Raw genomic sequence first — 20,884 nt, forward strand, 5'->3', positions numbered from 1 at the left:
ATCCTCAGAGGCCAGGCAGGCAGTTAAACCAGACACAGTCTGACTTCAGTTTTCAATTTGGGTAGATGTGTTGATATTTCCTCAGGAGAATCATCTCATTCCATTTCCATTTTTTACTGATTCACTATTAGCAATACTTGGGATACATCAGGGACTGCCCCAGACAGAAAATGTTTTGTCCTTGTAGAGGAACTTTTGCATTCTGCTTCTGAGGTGGACAGCTAAGAAATCTGCAGTCTAAGAGTTCAAAGTCTTTTTTTTTCACAAATAGGCCTTTTATTTGTCACTATTAAAACTCTGAATTTTAAACAGATTCTTGGACTGGTGGTTTGTATCCATCAGCTCGCTCGGCTTTAGCACCAGTCTCGTCCCCAGTAGCTTTTCCAGAACTACCACCTTCACCATGAAGCTCCATGAGTTTTCCCAATTCAAACTTGGGCTTCTTCAGCATTTTTACTTTTCTAACAAAGACATCATGCACTGGATAAATAGACTGGCAGGCCTTTTCTATGTATTTGCCAATGCTGTCTGGAATCAATTTATTAACTACTTCTTTTTTTTTTTTTGGCCAGTCCTGGGGCTTGGACTCAGGGCCTGAGCACTGTCCCTGGCTTCTTTTTGCTCAAGGCTAGCACTCTGCCACTTGAGCCATGGCGCCACTTCTGGCCATTTTCTGTATATGTGGTGCTGGGGAATTGAACCCAGGGCCTCATGTATAGGAGGCAAGCACTCTTGCCACTAGGCCATATCCCCAGCCCTATTAACTACTTCTTTCAAGTCATTTGTCTGCACCTCTTTGGTCATGATCTCCATCACCTTCTTCCAGATCTGGCACCTGCTGATGCTGGGCATAGGAGGTCTTGCGGATTTGATTGTTGCATTTTTTAGTAAAACCAACACAGAACAGATGAAGCAAATAACCATCTGTAATCTTGACATCAACATGAGCTTCAATCATGGTCCGCCACTTTCTGACCATGGAGCACATTTTGTCTCGGGTGAGATCCATGCCATGGAAGTTGGTCAGACAGTTCTTGCCCTGAACATCCTCAGTAATGAGCTTGAACTTTCTGAATGCGTCTTCATCATTCTGCACATCAGCGAGGCTCACTTCAAACACCCGACCCTTGAGGCCATCAGATGCGATTGTGGTTCCTTGAGTCCTCGTGACTAGTGTTTTCCCAATATTCCTTATGTTGAACATGGCCGGTGCTTTCACATCATACCAATCTTTCTTAGAAAATGGATCAACCACTTTCTTCTTGGCTCCCTTTTTACCACCTTTTGTAAGGCGCTTGTTCTTGCCGACCGCCACGGTGCTGGTCAGAGAGCTGAAAAGGCGCGTTCAAAGTCTTGATGACATAAGCCAGAAGCGCTTCTCCTTGCCTCACTCCTCTCTACCACTTAAGCCTCTCATTTAGGCTGCCCCTCCAAACCTCATTTTCACTCCTTTTGAGATAGGGTCTCACTTCCTACCTACTTGAGGCTTCTCAAAGCTAGGATAACAGGTGCATGCCATCATATCTAGCTTTCCTTTGTGGAGATGGGATCGCACAGACTTTTCTTCCCTGGGCTGGCCTAGAACTTTGATCCTCCCAATCTCGGCCTTCCACCCCGTTGTTCGTAATGACAGGCATGCGCCACCGTGTCCAGCTATGAGAAGGCTGAAAAGGGGGATTCTTTTGAACTTTTCTGCCTGGACTGGCTTCGAACAGAGATCCTATTCTCCACGCCCCCTCCCCAGTCTGTTCTCTTTGGGGAGGATTTCTCACGGGAGCGTAACTGATCTGCAGGAAAGTATGTGGATCATGGATGGATTTTCGACACCGCGCACATCTGTGTAGCCCCTACCAGGGTGCAGAAACGACACCGACAGCCCTCGGAGACATCCTTCCATCGGGATGTCTTCATGAACCTGCCTTACTTCACTCTCCCAGGGTCTCCGGCGGGACGACTGCTGCTTTCGCTGGGCGCCATCCCAGGAGCAGCTCCGTGGGAAGGAGGCCGAAGGTGCCGGCGGCGCCGGGGACACCTGCGAAGGGCCGGGCCGGGCCGGGGAAGGCCTTCCCGCGGCGCCCGGGAGGTGGCGCTCGAGGGCGGCACGTGAGCGGCTGGGCCGGGGGCGGGACTTCCTGTCGCCCCGGGAGCACTTCCGGCCAGGCCCGGAAGGAGCCGCGGCGCCGCTCGGGAGGCTGCCTCGGCGGCGCGTGGGGGGCGGCCTCCCCTCGGTCCCCGCTCGCGGGCCGGTAGCTCGCGGCCGGCGAGGCTCCCGCGGGGGCCGCTGCGGCGGTAAGCTCGCGACGCCGGCCGGCTCCGCCCCCTCGGGACCCCGGGAGGGCCGCGGGCGCGCGGGGAGCCCGGGCGGCGTGGCCGTTGGTGCCCGGCTTTGTCCGGGAGGGTCCGGCGCGCGCGCCCCGGGGCCGGCCGCCTGCGCCGTGGGGACCGCGGCCCCGCGTGGGCCGCCTCCGTTGGGCGGGGAGGACGGCTTCGTCCCCGAGTGGCCGCGGATCATCGCGGCCCGGGGTCGGGCGCAGGTGGGGCTGGGGGCCGGCGGAGGCCCCCTCAGGCCCCCAGGCGAGCGCCGGGGCTCCCCCCGAGTGCCGAGGGGAGGTGCACGGGCCCAGCGCAGGTCACCGAGGTGAGCCGGGGATGCAGCGGTCGCTGGGAGGCGCCCCCTCCCCCAAGTGGCCGCCGTCGGTGCTGGGAACGCCGTGTCTTCGTCCTTGCCCGTCGCTGCTCCCTCCCTTTGGGGAAAGAAAGGGGTGGAGGCCAGGCCCCGGGGACTCAGGAACAGATGAGTGTTGCCCCCGTCCTCAGCAAGCTCACGGCTAGCGAAGATCTGAGCATTCCAGGAAGGGCCGAGGAGCGCGCACTGGCGTGGTGTGGTGGGCTCTGGGTAGTGTGGAAGGGCCAGTGGGTGTGCAGAGGCATAACCTAGGCTGACAGAAGGCCGTCGGGGTGCGAGGGCCAGGTTAGCTGAGAGATGGCCTTGCGACCGTCAGCCGTGTGGTACGCGAGGATCACATCTGGCTTTGGGATGACAGCTGTTGGAGCGGATTCCCGCTTCCTGCTTCCTACTTCCCCCAAACACCAGGACTGGGAGCACGTAGCACCAAGTCCGGCAAGTGCTTTTGCCACTCGCTTTTGCGGAGTGGAGCCGGCAGGTTGTTCCTGCATCTGGAGAGCTTTGTACTTAGTGAGCGTCTTATTCCGCAGGCAGGCAGGCAGGCAGGCGCGAAGCCTGAGGGTGCGAGCACCGGTGGATACGGCAGGGCCACTGGCGGGCGCAGCAGCCACGCGTGAAGCCGCGGGAGCAGCGCGCCCTCTCCCAGCGGACGGCATCCCCTACCTCCCGCACTCCTCCTGAGGCTGCCTCCTGAACAGTCGCCGGGCCCTGTGTGTGCAAGCGTCTTTCCGGGCGAGTGTGCATCTGGGCCCTGTGTGTGGAAGCGTCTTTCCAGGCGAGCGTGCATCCCGTCCCTGTGTGTGGAAGCGTCTTTCCGGGTGAGCGTGCATCCGGTCCCTGTGTGTGCAAGCGTCTTTCCAGGCGAGCGTGCATCCGGTCCCTGTGTGTGCAAGCGTCTTTCCAGGCGAGCGTGCGCGGGGCCACCTCCCTCTCCGCTTCAGACTGCGCCCATCCCCCCTACGGCGCTGCTCCTGGCCGCCCTGCCCCCTCCCTCCGCCGCAGGCCAGCTCACCCGTGCCACGCCAGCGGATGGGCTGTCCATCCGCTGGTCTTCCTCCCTCCGCGTGGACGCCTCTGGGCACGGTGCCCTCCTCGGCCCCCTGGGAGCCGTGCTCAGGTCGTGCCTGCCCCTGAGGAGGCCCTTTGACGTGAGGTGCTTGCTTTCCAGGATGGACTTCCCCAGCCCCCTCCGCCCGGCCCTCTTCACAACTGGTCCCCTCGGCATGAGTGACGGCCCCGACTTGTCGTTCATGTGTAGCTGGAGAGACGCCCTGACCCTCCCAGAGCCCCCGCTGCCCGGCTCCCAGGTGAGAGGGGCCACGGGGCCCCGGCTCATCCCCGGGGGCGTGGGTGGCCACCCCGGGTGACTGGGCAGAAACCAGGCCCCGCTCTGCCTGTCAGCCTCTCCCTCAGGCGCTCGCTCCCTCAGGACTCGATTCCTGTTTGTGACTGAGTAATGTTCCGCTGTATGGATGTCACTGGCATCCACTTACCGGCTGGTAGACACGTGGGTTGCTCACTCTGTGGCAGCCGCAAACATGTGCCCAGCCCTGTCCCCCGGGACGAGTGACAGTCCCCCCCCCCCCCGCCGTGCATCAGTTGCCGCCAGCAAAACGCCCGTAGCACTTGAGCCAGCTAGGTGGGGTGCTGCGAGGGCGGCGCAGGCGTGACGGCGGGGGATGGACTGGTTGTTTCCTCAGCGTGGGGCGCCGTGCCCGGCCCAGGACCTGCTGTGGGAGCCAGCGCTGCCGGGACCCGTCCCCCTGCTGCCCCCCAGTCCCGGTAAAGGCCCGCCTCCCCCTGCCCGAGGCCCCAGACACCCACTGCCACTCAGCTTCCTGCCCCCACCCTGTGCCTTCCCAGGCTCTCCCCTCATTCTGCCTTCCGTAGATCCCTGGGACCCCGGGGTGACAGCACGTGACCTCCTCTTCCGGTGCGCGTACCACTACCGGAGGCAGCCCCAGGCTGTGCTGGACGTCACTGAGCAGGTGAGCGGTCCCTTGGTCCGCGCCGCGGGCTCGCGCAGTGACCTGGCACCCACCCCCCTCCCCCTGCAGCTCGGCCACTTCCTGTGCCCCCCTCCCCCTGCAGCTCAGCCACTTCCTGTGGGACCATGGGGACATGGCCTTCGCGCCCCTGGGGAGGCTGATGCTGGAGAACTTCAAGCTGGAGGGAAGCCGGGTGAGCGGACCGCGGTGGCCGGGGAGAGGTCCCCTCGCGCGGAGGCCCGGGGCGTGGGATCCTGACGAGGCCTTCCCGTGCAGAGCCGCTCCAAGAAGGTGACGGTCGTCAATGTCAAGAACCTGCTCCGGGACCTCAGCGGACACCAGCCCTGGGGGCAAGTGGCCAGGGAGGAAGGGCCCGGTGGTGGGGATGTGGAAGGGGCCGCAGTGTGACCCGGGTTCCCGTCACATTTGCTTCCACGCCCCGTGGAGCCGCGAGCTATGTTTCCTTACACAAGAAACGCTCAGCGCCCTAGCTTACGGAGAACAGAAACTTGCTGGGTTTCAGCCGGGGCTCCGTCCAGGTGTTGGGTAGGAAGGTGAAGGGGAAGCTCTGTCTCCTGTTGAATTATCCGCCCCCCTCTGCCTGGCTTACCTCCTACACAAGCTGTTTTCAGGGGCCCACAAGGTGGCCTGTCATCCCAAGGGGAGCGTCTGTCCTTCTTGAGGCACCAGAAGTCCCAGGAGGGACTTGGGGTGGCTGAGTTCTCCCGTCCCTCTTGCTGGACTTCCCGTGCCGGGCCCGTGGGTAGGCTCCCTGGTCTCAGAGGAAGAAGTTGTAGGTGCATAGAAACACCGAGCCCGGGCCTCCTGGGAGTGGCCGTGTCCCGTCCACTGCTGCCCGCGCCACCCTCTGCTCTCCCGCCGCCAGGTGTCCCTGGGCTCACCTCAGCCACCGGCAGCGCCGCTTCTCCATCCTCGGGGGCCCCGTCCTCAGCAGGGCGGTCTCGAGCCTGCTGGGGCGTCTGCTGCGCGAGGAGCTGGCCCTGCGCTGGGAGCAGCTGCTGCTGGACGAGGCCTTCACCGGGGGCGCCCTGGCCTGGCTGCCCGGCAGGACCGCGGGCACCGGGCAGCTGGTCTACCCCACCGGAGGCGCCCTGGACCAGCTGCGTATCCTCTCACCCGGGGCGGAGGGGAAGGGCCAGGGGGGCGAGCCCGTGTGATCCTTAGCCAGAGGCTCAGAGCTCCAGGAGGTCAGCCTGACATCCACCGGCGACCCTCAGGTCCTGGGGGACCCCGGATGCATCCAGCTCCGGGGCCCCGTGCGCCAGGTTGTCACCCGCACCGTCCAGGGAGAAGGTAAGGCCCGGCTCCTCTCCCCTCCACCCTGCCTGCTTGATCGGCACTAGACACCCCACCCCTTCCCTCCTGACCTCGGTCTCCCCCCTCCCCCCACAGCGCTTCTGGCCGTCCGCTCTGACTACCACTGCGCCGTGTGGAAGGCGGGCGGGCAGGGCCGGCCGGCCCCTCTGCAGGTGCTCCGGGTGGAGAAGGGCGCCACCGGGGTCAGCCTCAGGTGAGGGCCTCGGGCGGGTGGCCAGGAGATGGCCAGCACCCTTCCCCCCGCCTCACTGCCTTCCTGTGCCCACAGCCCCCACCTGCCGGGGGAGCTGGCCGTGTGCAGCCGCTCCGGAGCCGTGTGTCTGTGGACGCCCCACGACGGGTAAGGCCCCGTCCCCACGCGCCCCCCGCCCCGCGCTCCCCCGGGGCCCGTCCCCACGCGCCCGCCGCCCTCTGCTCCCCCGGGGCCCGTCCCCACGCGCCCCCCGCCCTCTGCTCCCCCGGGGCCCGTCCCCACGCGCCCCCCGCCCTCTGCTCCCCTGGGGCCCGTCCCCACGCGCCCGCCGCCCCGCGCTCCCCCGGGGCCCGTCCCCACGCGCCCGCCGCCCTCTGCTCCCCCGGGGCCCGTCCCCACGCGCCCACGCCCTCTGCTCCCCCGGGGCCCGTCCCCACGCGCCCCCTGCCCTCTGCTCCCCCGGGGCCCGTCCCCACGCGCCCGCGCTCCCCCGGGGCCCGTCCCCACGCGCCCGCCGCCCCGCGCTCCCCCGGGGCCCGTCCCCACGCGCCCGCCGCCCTCTGCTCCCCCGGGGCCCGTCCCCACGCGCCCGCCGCCCTCTGCTCCCCCGGGGCCCGTCCCCACGCGCCCGCCGCCCCGCGTTCCCCCGGGGCCCGTCCCCACGCGCCCGCCGCCCTCTGCTCCCCCGGGGCCGTCCCCACGCGCCCGCCGCCCCGCGCTCCCCCGGGGCCCGTCCCCACGCGCCCGCCGCCCTCTGCTCCCCCGGGGCCCGTCCCCACGCGCCCGCCGCCCTCTGCTCCCCCGGGGCCCGTCCCCACGCGCCCGCCGCCCTCTGCTCCCCCGGGGCCCGTCCCCACGCGCCCCCCGCCCCGCGCTCCCCCAGGGCCCGTCCCCACGCGCCCCCGTCTGCCCCCTCCCCTAGGCTGCAGCAGATCTACAAGGACTCCGACACCCTCGTGTTTCGGGACCTTTCTCCCTGGCGCTGGGCAGACTTCACGGCCCACCCTCGGGTGCTCACCGTGGGTGACCGCACCGGTGTGAAGATGATCGACACGCAGGTGGAGACGCCGCCCCCCGTGACAGCGTGGGGAGCGGGGCCTGACCCCCCACGGCGGCGGCGGGGAGCAGGGCTCTGACGCTGTGTCCCCCCAGGCGCCCCCGGGCTGTGGGCTGATGCTTTTCCGAGGGGGAGCAGAGGCTTCCTGCCAGAAAGGGGAGCGCGTGCTGCTCGTCCAGTACCCGGGCCCGGCGGCCGCCACACGTCTCCCGCCCACGCTGCACCTCATCTGCACCCAGGTGAGCAGACCACCCCGTGTCCTCGGAGACCCAGCTCCTCGAGGGGCTCCGCTGGGGGCCTCTCCTCGGTGCCACGCCAGCCGGCAGCACGGTGGGCTGGGCGGAGCAGGCGAGGAAGGCGTCGGTCCGGGCATCTGCAGAGCGGGGCGTCCTGTAGAGAGGGAGGCGTCGGGCCGGGCATCTGCAGAGCGGGGCGTCCTGTAGAGAGGGAGGCGTCGGGCCGGGCATCTGCGGAGCGGGGCGTCCTGTAGAGAGGGAGGCGTCGGGCCGGGCATCTGCAGAGCGGGGCGTCCTGTAGAGAGGGAGGCGTCGGGCCGGGCATCTGCGGAGCGGGGCGTCCTGTAGAGAGGGAGGCGTCGGGCCGGGCATCTGCGGAGCGGGGCGTCCTGTAGAGAGGGAGGCGTCGGGCGGGCATCTGCGGAGCGGGGCGTCCTGTAGAGAGGGAGGCGTCGGGCCGGGCATCTGCGGAGCGGGGCGTCCTGTAGAGAGGGAGGCGTCGGGCCGGGCATCTGCGGAGCGGGGCGTCCTGTAGAGAGGGAGGCGTCGGGCCGGGCATCTGCGGAGCGGGGCGTCCTGTAGAGAGGGAGGCGTCGGGCCGGGCATCTGCGGAGCGGGGCGTCCCGTGGAGTCACGTGCCTGTCCTCTCGTGCAGGGGTCCTGGATGTTAGATGTGCGACACGCGGGTTGGGCTGGGGGTCAGGTGTCTGGGTGAGGACGTTTGGCTGCAGTTCTCTGAGAAGCTCCCCGGTTATGCCCGCGGCAGGCTGCGGGGGGCGCTGCTCCCGGGCTCCCGCACACTGGAGGCCTCAGCGCGCTGCCTCCAGGTGACAGCCATGCCTCCCTCCTGCTTCCTTCCCGCCCAGTTCTCCCTCTACCTGGTGGACGAGCGCCTCCCCCTGGTGCCAGTGCTGAAATGGGACCACGGCCTGGCCTCCCCGCCCCTGCTGGCCCGCCTGCTGCCTCCTCCTGGCCCCAGCTGCCCCCAGCCTCTGCTTCTGGGGGGCCAGGGGGGGCAGCTGCAGCTGCTGCACATCGCAGGTGAGCTGGGCTGGCGGGAGGCACAGTGAGCTGGCGGGGCTGGGGTGCCTGGGCCTAGCTGTCTGTCCCTCCTCCAGGAGATGGGGCCTCCCCACCCCGGCTGGCAGCACCCCCCCAGTCCCTGCCCTCCAGCTCCGACTCCCTCTCTGCCTTTCCCCTGCTGGATCCCAAGAGCCAGCAACAGCTGCAAGAGCGGCTACAAGCTCCGACCATAGGTATTTGGGGGGGGGGGTCAGCAACTGGGGGGAGGGCGGGGCGGGGGGCTCAGCCTCTGGGGGGGAGGGCGGGGTGGGGCGCTCAGCCTCTTGGGGGAGGGCGGGGTGGGGGGGCTCAGCCTCTTGGGGGAGGGCAGCTCGAGGGCTCAGCCTCTGTGGGGAGGGCAGCTCCAGGGCTCAGCCTCTGGGGGGAGGGCAGCTCGAGGGCTCAGCCTCTGTGGGGAGGGCGGGGCCGGGGGCTCAGCCTCTGTGGGGAGGGCAGCTCGAGGGTTCAGCCTCTGTGGGGAGGGCGGGGCCGGGGGCTCAGCCTCTGTGGGGAGGGCAGCTCGAGGGCTCAGCCTCTGTGGGGAGGGCGGGGGCCGGGGGCTCAGCCTCTGTGGGGAGGGCAGCTCCAGGGCTCAGCCTCTGGGGAGGGCAGCTTGAGGGCTCAGCCTCTGGGGGGAGGGCAGCTCCAGGGCTCAGCCTCTGGGGGGAGGGCGGGACCGAGGGCTCAGCCTCTGTGGGGAGGGCAGCTCGAGGGCCGGCCCGGCCCGTCATCCACGTCTCTCCCCAGGCCTGTCGGCCACCCTGGCCCCCCATGCCTCCTCCGCGCCGGTCCTGTGCGTCTTCCAGCTCTCGGCCGCAGGGGACGTGTTCCACCAGCGCCTCTGCCTGCAGGCGGCCCCCAGCCTCAGCGATGCGGGGGCTCCGGGTGGCCCCGGGCCCCGCCGCCCTCCTGCCAGCGCGGCCGCGCCATCCTGGGACTCGCAGGCCGCTGCCCACTGCCGCCGATGGCTGGAGGCGCTGCTGCAGGTTCCCCCTGCACCCCCTCTGTGGACCGCACCCACCTTCTCGCACCGCCAGCTCCTGGGCCGCCTGGAACTGCAGCAGGGCTCCGGGAGGACGGCAGAGCGGCTCCGGACGGCCATGGCGGAGGGGCGGCTCCTGCAGCGCGGGGACCTGGGCCCCCCCCTCCCTGCGGCAGAGCCGCCCCCCGCCCCCGAGCCGGGCCCTCGGGACGAGCTCACTGAGCGGCTGGGGGAAGCCTGGGCCGGCCGGGGCGCCGCCGGGTGGGGGAGACAGCAGGACCAGGCCTCGGGGCCCAGGAAGCAGGCCAGGCGCTCCAAGCGCCGGACTCAGCTGTCCAGCACCTTCTCGCAGACCAGTTGCATGGACGCCCTAGACGACCCCGGCAGCCCTGGCCCCGGCCAGAGCCCCCCAGGGGCCAGGTCCCAGCCCCCAGGAACACCGCCCTCCCGGGCGTCCGGAGTCCCCTCAGAGCGGCGGCAGCCCCTCCAGGACCGCGCGGCCGGGCTGCCGGCTCAGGCCAGCCCCGAGCGGGCCACCGCGCCCGCCTCCAAGCCCACACCCAGCCTCCCCGGCTCCCAGCCCTCCCGGAAGAAGCCGCGCATGGGCTTCTGAGGGCCCCGTCGGCTGGAGTCGGGTGGGAGCGGGGGGAGCATCTGCTTGGTTTGCGTGCAGTGCCGTCCCCTGGGACCTGCTGTGACACCCCGATTCTGCAGGGCCCCCTGCAGGATGTGTGGGTCCCCACCTAGAAGGAACAGCAAGCAGTCTGCACTGTGCCAACAACACGTTTATAATCACATCACCTGACTGCATTAGCCACGTGTCTGTGTACAGGGAACCTGGGGTCCCACACAGGAAGGGGCGGTGCCCGGGGACCCCTCACAGCCCTCTCAAAATGGGCTCCGTGGCCGCCCTTCGGGAGGAAGGGTAGCCCGCACCCACTCGCTGTCCCTGCCAGTTTGATGGTGAGGGGTTCAGTCCAAGCCAAACTCAATGTCCTCTCGGCCTGTCCCTGCGCTGAGCTTGGCCACAGACCATGCCTCGTGCCTTTCCGTTCTGTCACCTAAAGACAAGAAGAAGAGAAGGCCACTCAGTGTCCCATTGGTGGTGTCACGCGGCTTCCTGCCTGCGGGTCCCCCGTTCTCCAGGGCAGTAGACACTCGGCCCGCTGCCCTTGCCGTGCCCCGGGATGGAAGGGCCACAGATAAGTGGAAGCCTGTCTTTTAGCCCCTAGTCTTGCTGGGCTCTGTGTGACCACAGGGCAGGGCCAGACAACAGGATACACCCTGCAAGGGGCCGCTGGGCCACGGGCCTGGGACTGAGCCCCGGGCTGGCGTTCACCCCTGGTCCTGTTCCAGGGTGGATGGCTCAAAACAGGCAGCCAGCAGGCAGCTTACCTGGTGGGGAGGCTGCAGGCGGGTGGCTGTCCCTGGCCTCTTTGGAAGGGGTGGGTGCGGGGTCTGCCCTGCAGGAAGGGGGTGGTTGGCCCGAGGGCCCGGGGTCACCGAGCTCCTGAATGAGCGGCCCTGAGGTGGTGGTGGTGGTGGTCTGACTTTGGATCTGGTCGCTTGTCACTTCCTTAAATATGCCTGCGAAGGGCTGCCCAGTCTCCCTGGAGGGGCTCTTCGAGAGTGTGAAGATGCCGGTCAGGCCGCCCGTGTACGTGGGGTCCAGCTCGGGCTTGCTGTCATCGCTCGCGCCGGAGATGGCCTCGATTTTTGGAAAGCAAGATTGCTGTCGGGGCCAAAGAAAAACCTGTGTGAGCAAGCTCTGAGTCACAGGTCACCCCGGGTGACCTGCCCCGCCCCCTGCCCCATCACAGACTCCTGTGTGCATGGGGTAGGCTCCAGAGGTGTCTCCTCCGCAGCCTGCCCGCTGTGGCTGTGCCCTGGCCCCCTACGCCTGCTTCCACCCGGTCTACATGCAATTCTAGCCAAGGACCACGGCGGGAAAATGCCCCCCCCCCACTGCTCGGGTGCGAGCGCAGTGGAGTCAGCAGTCAGATGGGAGCGAGGAAGCCAATGGCCGCGGCCCCGCCCTCTCAGGTGGGCGGCTTGAGCTGCCAGGAGGCCTCCTCTCCAAGAGAAGGAGGCGGGCTGTGTGGGTGCCCAGAGCCCAGGTCACGGGCTGAGTGTCACGGCCGAGCGCCGGCGGCCTCCACCTGCTCCTCCGGAGATGCTTCTGCGCCGTCCACGTCTTCCAAGTCGGGCAGGTCCTGGAAGAGCCCGTGCGCATGCGTCGGGGTGGGGTGGGGGAGGGGGCGGGCTCGCCAGCCCCGGCGGCCTGCAGGACCCCCCTCGGGTGCGTCCCACCCTAGCCCCGCACGTACGTCCACGAAGAGCTTCTCCTGGGCCTCCGGGGTCTCGGCCGAGGCGCCGTCGGCGGCGGGCACCGCGGGCGCGGACTCTGGGGGACCGGGGTGGGGTGGGTCAGTGCTCCCGGCTTGCTTCCCCCCTAGACCGCCTGGGGCTCGGGACTCCAGGCCTTACCTTGGGGCGCAGCTCCCCCCGGGGCCGGGGCTGGCCGGCTCCCCGCCGGCTCCTGCTCGGGCAGCTCCTCCCGGGCCTCAAAGCTTTCCATCTTCCGCTGTCTCTCTCCCTCCGTGGGGGGCCCTCGCGGCCCTTCCCCGTCCCCTGCACTGGGGCGGCCTGCCAGGGCCAGGGGTGCGGGGGGGGGGGGGTAGGGGTCAGGTGCAGCAAGTGCCCAGGGGCGCACGGGGGGGCGGTCAGGTACAGGGGGCACACAGGGGGGGTTCAGGTACAGGGGGCGCACAGGGGGTTCAGGTACAGGGGGCGCACGGGGGGGTTCAGGTACAGGGGGCGCACGGGGGGGTCAGGTACAGGGGGCGCACGGGGGGTCAGGTACAGGGGGTGCACGGGGGGTTCAGGTACAGAGGGGACACGGGGGGAGGGTCAGGTACATGGCGTGCGGGGGGGGTCAGGTACAGGGGGCGCACGGGGCAGGGGTTCAGGTAGGTACAGGGGGTGCATAGGGGGGATCAGGTACAGGGGATGCAGGGGGGGTCAGGTACAGGGGGCGCATGGGGGGGTGTCAGGTGCACCGAGCGAGTGCCTGGCGGGGGGGGGGGTGTTGTCAGGTACAGTAAGCGCCCGCGCCGGCTGTGTGCTTCCCTCCGCACCGAGCCAAGGCCGCTGGGCCACCACAAGAAGGGCCCTCCAGACCCCCACCGCCAGAACGTTAGGAAGTGCCACAGAAGCGGCAAGGCCCGGCATGGCGGCATGTCCCCGTCCCCCGCCCCCCCCCCCCCGCCCCCCCGTAATCCCAGCGCTCAGAGCCAGAGCCTGCCTGGGAGAAAAACACAAATGGCTGGGGAGCAAAGTGTATGACAAGGTGCTGTGGGCCACCCCATCAGAATGAATGTGAAAGAGTCACTTTCACCGTTCTTTTGGCTTCTCTGAAAAGGAGAAACATTTTCCCCAAAACCTAATATATATTTATATACGTTTATGTTTATTTATCTAGTTCATACGTATAATTGTCTATACCGTAGGAAAATGTCTCTATGGAAACTATTCATGGTATGGTCATTCAAGTAGGATGAAAGCAATGCAATTTTGCCATTTTCAAACGTGAACTGTCTTTGCTACGGTCATGGTGTGGGAATGAACGCTGCGAGGAAGGAAATGGCCGAGGTGGAGGAACTCTTGTTCCACTGCTATTGTATGTGGGGCAAGGAACGGTAGATCCCTTGTTTCTTTTCTTTTTTTTTTTTTTTTTGGCCAGTCCTGGGCCTTGGACTCAGGGCCCGAGCACCGTCCCTGGCTTCTTTTTTGCTCAAGGCTAGCACTCTGCCACTTGAGCCACAGCGCCGCTTCTGGCCGTTTTCTGTATATGTGGTGCTGGGGAATCGAACCTAGGGCCTCGTGTATCCGAGGCAGGCACTCTTGCCACTAGGCTATATCCCCAGCCCAGATCCCTTGTTTCTGATCTTCACCGATGGTGTTTCCTTTTGTAACCCAGGCTGGCCTTGAACTCTTGATTCCCCTGCCTCCGCCTCACCAGTGGCTGGGATTACAAGTGCGCACCACCACGCCCAGCTGAAAGGTGGGTTCTTTCTTATGAAGGTCCAGCGGGCACTGGGCACTGTCCTCAGGCTCGTGCTGCTCTTGCTATGTGTGGCCACCCACATGGCTGGGACCATAGGCATGCGCCACATTCTAGGTTTCTGATTGCCATGCAGGTCTCTTCACTTTTTGCCTAGACTGGCCTTGAACCCCGATCTCTCCCACATTTGACCTTCTGAGTAACGGGGTTTACAGGCGTGAGCCAACATACCCAGCTCTAAGAGTGGTTTGAAGTTACACATGGCTGTTGGAGATGGACCCCAGAGATGACAGGCTGGGGGCTTCACCCACACCTCGGGGGTGTCCACCCGGGGCACGCACCTCTCTCCTGGCCTTCCTTGTCCCTTCTCCGCTCCTCAGCCCGGTGCTTGATCATGGCCAAGGCCTCCAGGCTGTCCAGGATCTTCTTCCGCTCCCTAGTCTCCCACTGCAGCCTTTCCTCCTTCTCGGCAGCGAGCCCGCCGCGGGCCCAGGCCTCGGCGCAAGCCCTGTGGAGGAGGAGCAATCGCCAAGCACGGACTGTCTCCGCAGACTTGTTCATTTCCCCCTCCCCCACCCCCAAAGCCAAGTTTGAACCGGGGTCCTCAGATCTCAGCCTCCAGAGTTGCTAGCATTTACAGGTGTGTGCAACAGGCACCCAGTGCTCAAAAGCATTTTTGAAGTCTAATGCTAAGTGTGCTCAACTAGTCAGTATTCAAAACACCACCCCAAGGCTTCTCTCCTCTCACCTGTCCTTGGGAAACACTGGCCTGTCATCCAGGTACGTCAGGTGCTTCAGCCGGACGGTGACCGTCCTGCGGTAGTAAGGGATCTGTCTGATCACTGTGTTTCCCATCAAATTCAGCACACGCTGTGGAGAGACAAACCGCCAAGCTAATGCTTTGGGGGGGGGGGGGGGTTGAGTAGTTTTTTTTGGTTTTGTTTTGTTTTTTGCCAGTCCTGGGACTTGGACTCAGGGCCTGAGCACTGTCCCTGGCTTCTTTTTGCTCAAGGCTAGCACTCTGCCACTTGAGCCACAGCCCACTTCTGGCTTTTTCTATTTATGTGATGCTGAGTGGTGGCATTAGGGTTTGAATGCAGGGTCTCACAGGGACAGGTGCTCTACCCCTTGAACCACACCCCCAGCCCTTTTTGCTTCCATTATGTTTTCAGACAGCGTCTTGTGCTTTTGCCCAGGGCTGGTCTCAGACTGTGAGCCCTCCTGCCTTTGCCTCCTGTGTAGCTGGGATCAGAGGGGTACACCTTCATACCAGGCCCCAAAGCCAATACTTTAAGAATAAACAATTGTTTTCCATGCACTCTACCCCTCAGAATAACTCAACAAAATAGTTTCTTGAGCAAAATGGAGGTGTGAGTTTCACATCCAAGTGCATGAATCGGAGCAATGCTTTCCACTGCTTTTGGTGCAGTTTACTGGGCAGGGTGGCCCTCCCTGGAACTTTCCAGCTGCACCCCGTGTCCTTCCAGGGCAGTATTTGGAAAACATTCCCCGAGGCTTTGCCAAGTGCAGCTGGGACTCATTTGCTGCCCAATCCCTCTTGCTGCCCGGCATCTTGGTGTAACAGATGCTCTCTCTCCTGTCCAGTCAGGGTGCCTTCAAGGAAGCTTATGGACACGGATACGTAGTGATGGCGGAGAAAGGAGGGAGATGCAGCCCTTATTTCCCGTGAGCCTCCCCGGGACAGGGCCCTTCTCTCTGGGCTTGCAGATGCCCTGGACGACAGTCCAGCGGTGGACCATTCTCAAATGCTGTAAGCTCCCCTTCTGCATGAAGAAGTGTATAGAGCCGGAGCTGGCGGCTCACGCCTGTCATCCTAGCTACTCAGGAGGCTGAGATCTGAGGATTGATGTTTGATGCCAACCGAGGCAGGAACATCTCTAAGACTCTTATCTCCAATTAACCACCCCAAAGCAGGAAGTGGAGCTGTGGCTCAATGGGTAGAGTGCCAGGCTTGAGTAGAAAAGCTGATGGACAGTTCCCAAGCCCTGAGTTCAAGACCTAGAACTAGTACAAAAAAAATTTTTTTTAAGGTGATTTTGTGCCGTTTACCAAGTTGGGCATGGTCTCGAGGACACTCAGGATCTCGGGGTCACTCAGCCTGTTGTGCGAAAGGTCAAGGACACAAAGTCTCGCGCAGTCCTTTAGGTGGCGAATGTCATCCACCGTCTCCAGGTGGTTGTGGGCCATCTGCAGTGTGTTCAGCACAGGGAGGCAGGCTGGGAGGGAGGACGGGGAGTGAGCCAGGGCAGGGAGGGACTTCCCCTGTGAAGCCTGAGCCGCCCCTCCCCACCGCCCCCCCCCCCCGGAGAGGAGAGCCGGGAGTGGGGAGGGCAGCCTGCCGCTGCTCTTACAGAGGTTTTCGATGGTCTTGATGTAATTGTTGCTGAGGTTGAGCGCGTCCAGCTTCTGCAGCGGCTCCAGGTTCTCGATCTTACGGAGCAAGTTCACTTGCAGGAAAAGGCAGCGCAGCTCGGTTTGGGCGTGCAGGTTCTCGATTTTCCGGATCCCGTTACACTCCAGCCAGAGGCAACGCAGGCCTGTGTACTCCTCCAGGTTCTCAATGCGGTCAAAGCCTGGGGAGGGGGCGGTGGGCGGCTGAGCTTCTGCCCGGGGAGGGGGACTGCTCCCGCACCGCCGGGATTCCGCTGTTGAACTCCTACCCGGCCAGGTCAGGGGTTAGCAAGCGGGGCCCTTCTGCTTTGAAAACTCCTGTGTCCTTAGGGATCAAACCTAAGTTATCCTCGTGTGCTTCCTTTTTATTTAGCTAGACAGCAAGGGACTCCTATATGAATGCTCGTTAGGCATTTTTCCACGTATACACATGTCTGCATACACATATAAATACACACACTCACATACACACACTCTCACATTGCTAGTACTGGGGCTTGAATTCAGGACCTGGGGCATTGTTCCTGAGCTTTTTCTCTCAAGGCTCGTGCTCTAGTTTCACGAGATAAAGAGTCTCACGGACTTTCCTTCTCAAGCTGGCTTTGAACTGTGATCCTCCGATCTCAGCCTCCTGAGCAGTTAGCAGGCCTGGCTAAAAGAGTGTTTTTGTATAAATGGCCACTGTACTCTGCAGTTTTGACTTCAATATAAGGCAAGCACAAAAGATGACCTCTGCAGGTAATGAACCCTTTGCCTCCCTAGGGAGAACCTCCTTCCCGGGGCCTCACCTTTAAAGTGCAAATACAGAGTGTCATTCAACGCAGGCGTCAGGTAGAGCTTGTGCTGTTTGCAGAGTTTTTGCAGGAAATGTTTAGTCATTCTGTTCAGGTGGAAAACATAAAACACACACTTTATTTCAACTTGGGCAGGTGGGAGGGAGGGAAAAATGGGAGAGGGGGAGGGAAGGGGATGGCACCGTCCAAAAAGAAATGTACTCTTTACTTGACTTGTGTAACCGGAACGCCTCTGTGCCTCACCTTTATACTGACAATTAAAAGAAGGATTTCAGCTTACCAGCTGTGAAATACATTTCAGGCTTTTTACTGTATCCATTCATTTATGTATTTTGTGCAAGTACTAGGACTTGAACTCAGGGCCTCCTGCTCTCAGTTGGCCTTTTCTGCTCAGTTCTGGCTTTCTACCAGTTGAGCGCGAGCTCCACTTCTGTCTTTTTCCTGGTTAACTGGAGATGAGAGTCTCACAGCGTTTCCTGCTGGGCTGGCTTAGAACCCCTGTCCTCAGTCTCGGCCTCCTGAGTAGCTAGGATTAGAGATATGAGCCACCAGCGCCCAGCACTCGGTCCCTTTGCGTCCAAAGCTCTTCACCCTCCGATATGTTGGGCATCTATTTTAATTCCTCCTCCTCCTCTTCACTTTTGCCTTTTTTTGTATGTTTTCAGAGCCTCACCCGCAGTTGCTACCTTCAGCATTCTTAAAAGCTGCTGGTGTGTCCTACCAAAAATGCTGATGCTGCCCTCGGCAGAGGTGATATTTGCAAGTTCACAAGGTGGTGAGTGATCCCACAGACTTGAGTCCACCCCGGAACCCGCAAGCGTCTGGACGCCCCCGTCCCCTCGTCTGGCCCCCCCCACCCACTCAAAGAATGCCCAGCGTGCCACAGACCTGGGCCCCCGATCGTCCCTGTCGTCTGTTGTGTGTGTGAGGTGACTGTCGGAGCCGCTGTCACCGCTGTGCTGGTTCTGGCTTTGGAACACGGTATCAGAAGGTCCCACGCCTATTTCCTTAGGATCACTAATATCTGTAAAATCAAGGAGATTCTCTTTATGGAGATCAAGAAGTAGAAGGTTCCCCCCATTTTTCAATTTGGTTGTTAAGTGTCCACTTTTAGCAGGGAGCACTAGAAATGCTTAAACAGAGAGCCATTTTTAAAACATCAGCAGAGGCTAGCAATCAATATATGAACTGTTTTCAGAAATATACATGGACCGCACAAACAAGCTTCATCAGAAACACAAGCTCCCTTTGATATGGATTTTTAAAAATGCAAGCCAGTGCTATGTTGCTTAGGACACTAGAGTACTGAGCGGTGAGAGAAAACAAAGCCATGCAAAATCTGCCTAAGAAAGGGAATGGGAGTAGGAAAGGGTGAAGACGGGAACCTCAACTCTAGGTGAAATGTTTTATTTTTCTTAACCAAAACACAGCCAAAATGTTCATCAACTTCAGCTCTCTGTAGCAACCCATGGGTGTTTGTTATAACGTTCTCTGTTTTATTTATTTATTTATTTATTTTGCCTGTCCTGGGGCTTGAACTTTGGGTCTGGGCATTATCCTTGCCTGAGGCTCCTTTTTGCTTAAGACTAGTACTCTACCACTGAAGTCACAGCATCACTTCTAGAGTTTTCTGTGATTAACTGGAGATAGAGTCTCATAGATTTCCCTGTCTGGGCTGGCTTCTAACTGGGATATCCTTAGATCTCAGCCTCCTACGTAGCTAGGGTTATGGGTGTGAGCCACTGATGCCCAACAAAATGCATGTGATTTTACGGGTGGTGTGATGTAGGGTCATGAGACTGAGCAGTATCACATGACCTTGTTCCCTAACTGCCTCCGATGCTCAGTCACACAGCAATGAGGGTGCTCAGTGTGAGACTGATGGATTACATTGATAACGAGAGCTACTATTCGTGGCCCAGTATATGCTAGAAACTTTATGTGTGTGGGGAGGAGGGGAGTACTAGGGTTTGAACTAAGAACTTCTTGCTTGCTAGACATGGTCGCTCATAGCTGGCTTGCTTCCACCCGTGCCACACAGCCTAGCATTTTGCTGGGTATTTGGAGACAGAGTCTTAAGGACGTTTTTGCCTATCTTGAGGATGTTTTTGCCTAGGCCCTGAGCAGTGACGCCCTTGGATCACAGCCTCCTGGCTGGCTGGGATGATTACAGTGTGAGTGTCACCAGCATCTGGATAGAGACTTCATTTACAATTGTCTCCATATAGCCCTACAGTGATCTCTGCTAACGGACAGACGACAAGACTGAGTCTTATAGACTTCAAGTTCCAGGCCAACATTTTGGTGCAGTAGTGATGTGAACCCAACAGCAATCATTCTCAAGCAAGCCGGTGACTTTCAGACATCAATTGCCCCCAGCTCCTCAGTTTGCCTGAGCAGTTGGCCCTCCAGTCATACTTTGCTGACTGAGTAAAAAAAAGAAACACAAATAGTGTTTGTATCTAATCATTAGAAACATTTCCATAGGGCCCCCAGCCTCCTGGGAGAAGCAGGAGCCTATCTTTAAGTCCATCTCAGAAACCTTGGGATGAAGGGTGACCAAATCCTTGCTCAGTCTATTATATGCCAGACACTGGACTGGGAGAGAGACTTCTGATTCCACAAGGATAGCCTGTCTACGAGTCCGCTTAAGCTAGGAAAGAAATCCTTTCCCCTTAGGCGGTGAGCAGTTTAGCTGTACACTTACAACCAACGCTGGCAGGGAGGAGGGTGAGGGATTGGGCCCTGCCTGACCCCCGGCTGACTACCCAGGCCTGAGTCTCTGTTCTGTCATGGACTAGCTGAGGACGGTTGGTTTGGAGCCACGTCTCTAAGTCTTGTCTTCCTGGTGTGCATGAAATGGGGAGAGGAGGGCCTAGTGGAGATGGCTGGTGTAAGGTGGAGGCGCTTGGCACGGCTCCTCCACGTGTTGGGCGCTGTGACCATTCTGTCTGTTACTGGCGGTGAAGATTCGCCCCCTCTCCCCCCGCCCCGTCCCTGGGCCTGCGGTCAGCACCTTCCTTGCGGACCCCTTGGCCGGCATCCGGGTGGTCGCCTGCCGACTCTTCCACTCGGGGCTTGTCCACTCGGGGCTTGTGCACGCCAGGCTCATGCACTCTGGGCCCCTCCACGTGGGGGACCTCCACGCCCTGCGTCTCCACACCAGGCTCTTCCACTCGGGGCCTGGCCGTTCTGGGCCCTTCCGTGGGAGAGACCTGGGCTTGGGGCTCCTCCTCGCCGGGCGCCTCCATGCAGGGCCCCTCCATCCGGGGCTGCTCCACTCTGGGCCCCTCATCCTGGGGCCCCTCGTCGCCGGGCGCCTCCATGCGGGGCTGCTCCTCGCCGGGCCCCTCCATGCGGGGCCCCTCGTCGCCGGGCGCCTCCATGCGGGGCTGCTCTACTCTGAGCCCCTCATCCCGGGGCCCCTCCTCGCCGGGCGCCTCCATGCAGGGCTGCTCCTCGCCGGGCCCCTCCATGCGGGGCCCCTCGTCGCTGGGCGCCTCCATGCGGGGCTGCTCCACTCTGGGCTCCTCCTCGCCGGGCGCCTCCATGCAGGGCCCCTCCATGCGGGGCTGCTCCACTCTGGGCCCTTCCAGGCCGGGCGCCTCCATGCAGGTCTGCTTCTCGCCGGGCTCCTCCTCGCCGGGCGCCCCCATGCAGGGCCCCTCCATCCGGGGCTGCTCCACTCTGGGCCCTTCCAGGCCGGGCGCCTCCATGCAGGTCTGCTTCTCGCCGGGCTCCTCCTCGCCGGGCGCCTCCATGCAGGGCCCCTCCATGCGGGGCTGCTCCACTCTGGGCCCCTCGTCGCCGGGCCCCTCCACGGGCTCCTGAGCGCCGTCCGCGGCGGGCTCCGCGGCCTCGGGGTGCATGTCCACGCGTCTAACGCCCAGCGCCCCGCAGCAGTCGCCGCGGTGGTCTGCAGCCCGGCCCAGGGGCCCCCTCTCCTCTCCGACCGGGCGCCCGCTCGTTGGCAGCCCAACGCTTCCCCGGTCGCCAGGGGAACGGCCGCGCACGCGCACGCGGTCAGGCGGGCTGGGGGCGTGGCCGGGCGCGGGCTCCGCCCCCGGCGTGTG

At 62.7% G+C, this 20,884-nt stretch overlaps 2 protein-coding genes and 1 pseudogene across 3 annotated transcripts; 1 reads left to right on the plus strand and 2 right to left on the minus strand.

The window, feature by feature from the left end:
* Positions 1 to 253: 253 nt before the first annotated feature.
* On the minus strand, positions 254 to 2,512 carry LOC125358431 (annotated as a pseudogene).
* A 1,055-nt stretch (positions 2,513 to 3,567) lies between these two features.
* Positions 3,568 to 10,720, plus strand: Taf1c (TATA-box binding protein associated factor, RNA polymerase I subunit C). Of its 2 annotated transcripts, XM_048355028.1 has the most exons (14): positions 3,568 to 3,993; positions 4,387 to 4,468; positions 4,577 to 4,674; positions 4,778 to 4,867; positions 4,951 to 5,024; positions 5,561 to 5,799; positions 5,872 to 5,988; positions 6,088 to 6,205; positions 6,281 to 6,352; positions 7,128 to 7,263; positions 7,358 to 7,501; positions 8,365 to 8,539; positions 8,617 to 8,754; positions 9,308 to 10,720. In XM_048355028.1, the coding sequence occupies exons 1-14, from the start codon at positions 3,856 to 3,858 to the stop codon at positions 10,153 to 10,155; spliced, it is 2,469 nt and encodes an 822-aa protein (XP_048210985.1). In that variant the 5' UTR covers positions 3,568 to 3,855; the 3' UTR covers positions 10,156 to 10,720. The 2 variants fall into 2 exon arrangements, with proteins under 2 accessions (XP_048210985.1, XP_048210986.1); XM_048355029.1 differs by lacking the exon at positions 4,387 to 4,468 and having other exon boundaries at positions 3,932 to 3,993.
* Dnaaf1 (dynein axonemal assembly factor 1) lies at positions 10,515 to 20,680 on the minus strand. The gene is made up of 13 exons (XM_048355553.1): positions 20,633 to 20,680; positions 19,828 to 19,888; positions 17,700 to 17,835; positions 16,806 to 16,897; positions 15,978 to 16,199; positions 15,676 to 15,842; positions 14,354 to 14,475; positions 13,947 to 14,113; positions 12,030 to 12,188; positions 11,870 to 11,994; positions 11,696 to 11,755; positions 10,938 to 11,274; positions 10,515 to 10,603 (listed from the first exon to the last, which is right to left on the minus strand). The coding sequence occupies exons 1-13, from the start codon at positions 20,678 to 20,680 to the stop codon at positions 10,515 to 10,517; spliced, it is 1,785 nt and encodes a 594-aa protein (XP_048211510.1).
* Between the last annotated feature and the right edge of the window lie 204 nt (positions 20,681 to 20,884).

The sequence above is a fragment of the Perognathus longimembris genome, chromosome 10, assembly GCF_023159225.1.
Source record: "Perognathus longimembris pacificus isolate PPM17 chromosome 10, ASM2315922v1, whole genome shotgun sequence".
Lineage (NCBI taxonomy): Eukaryota > Metazoa > Chordata > Mammalia > Rodentia > Heteromyidae > Perognathus > Perognathus longimembris.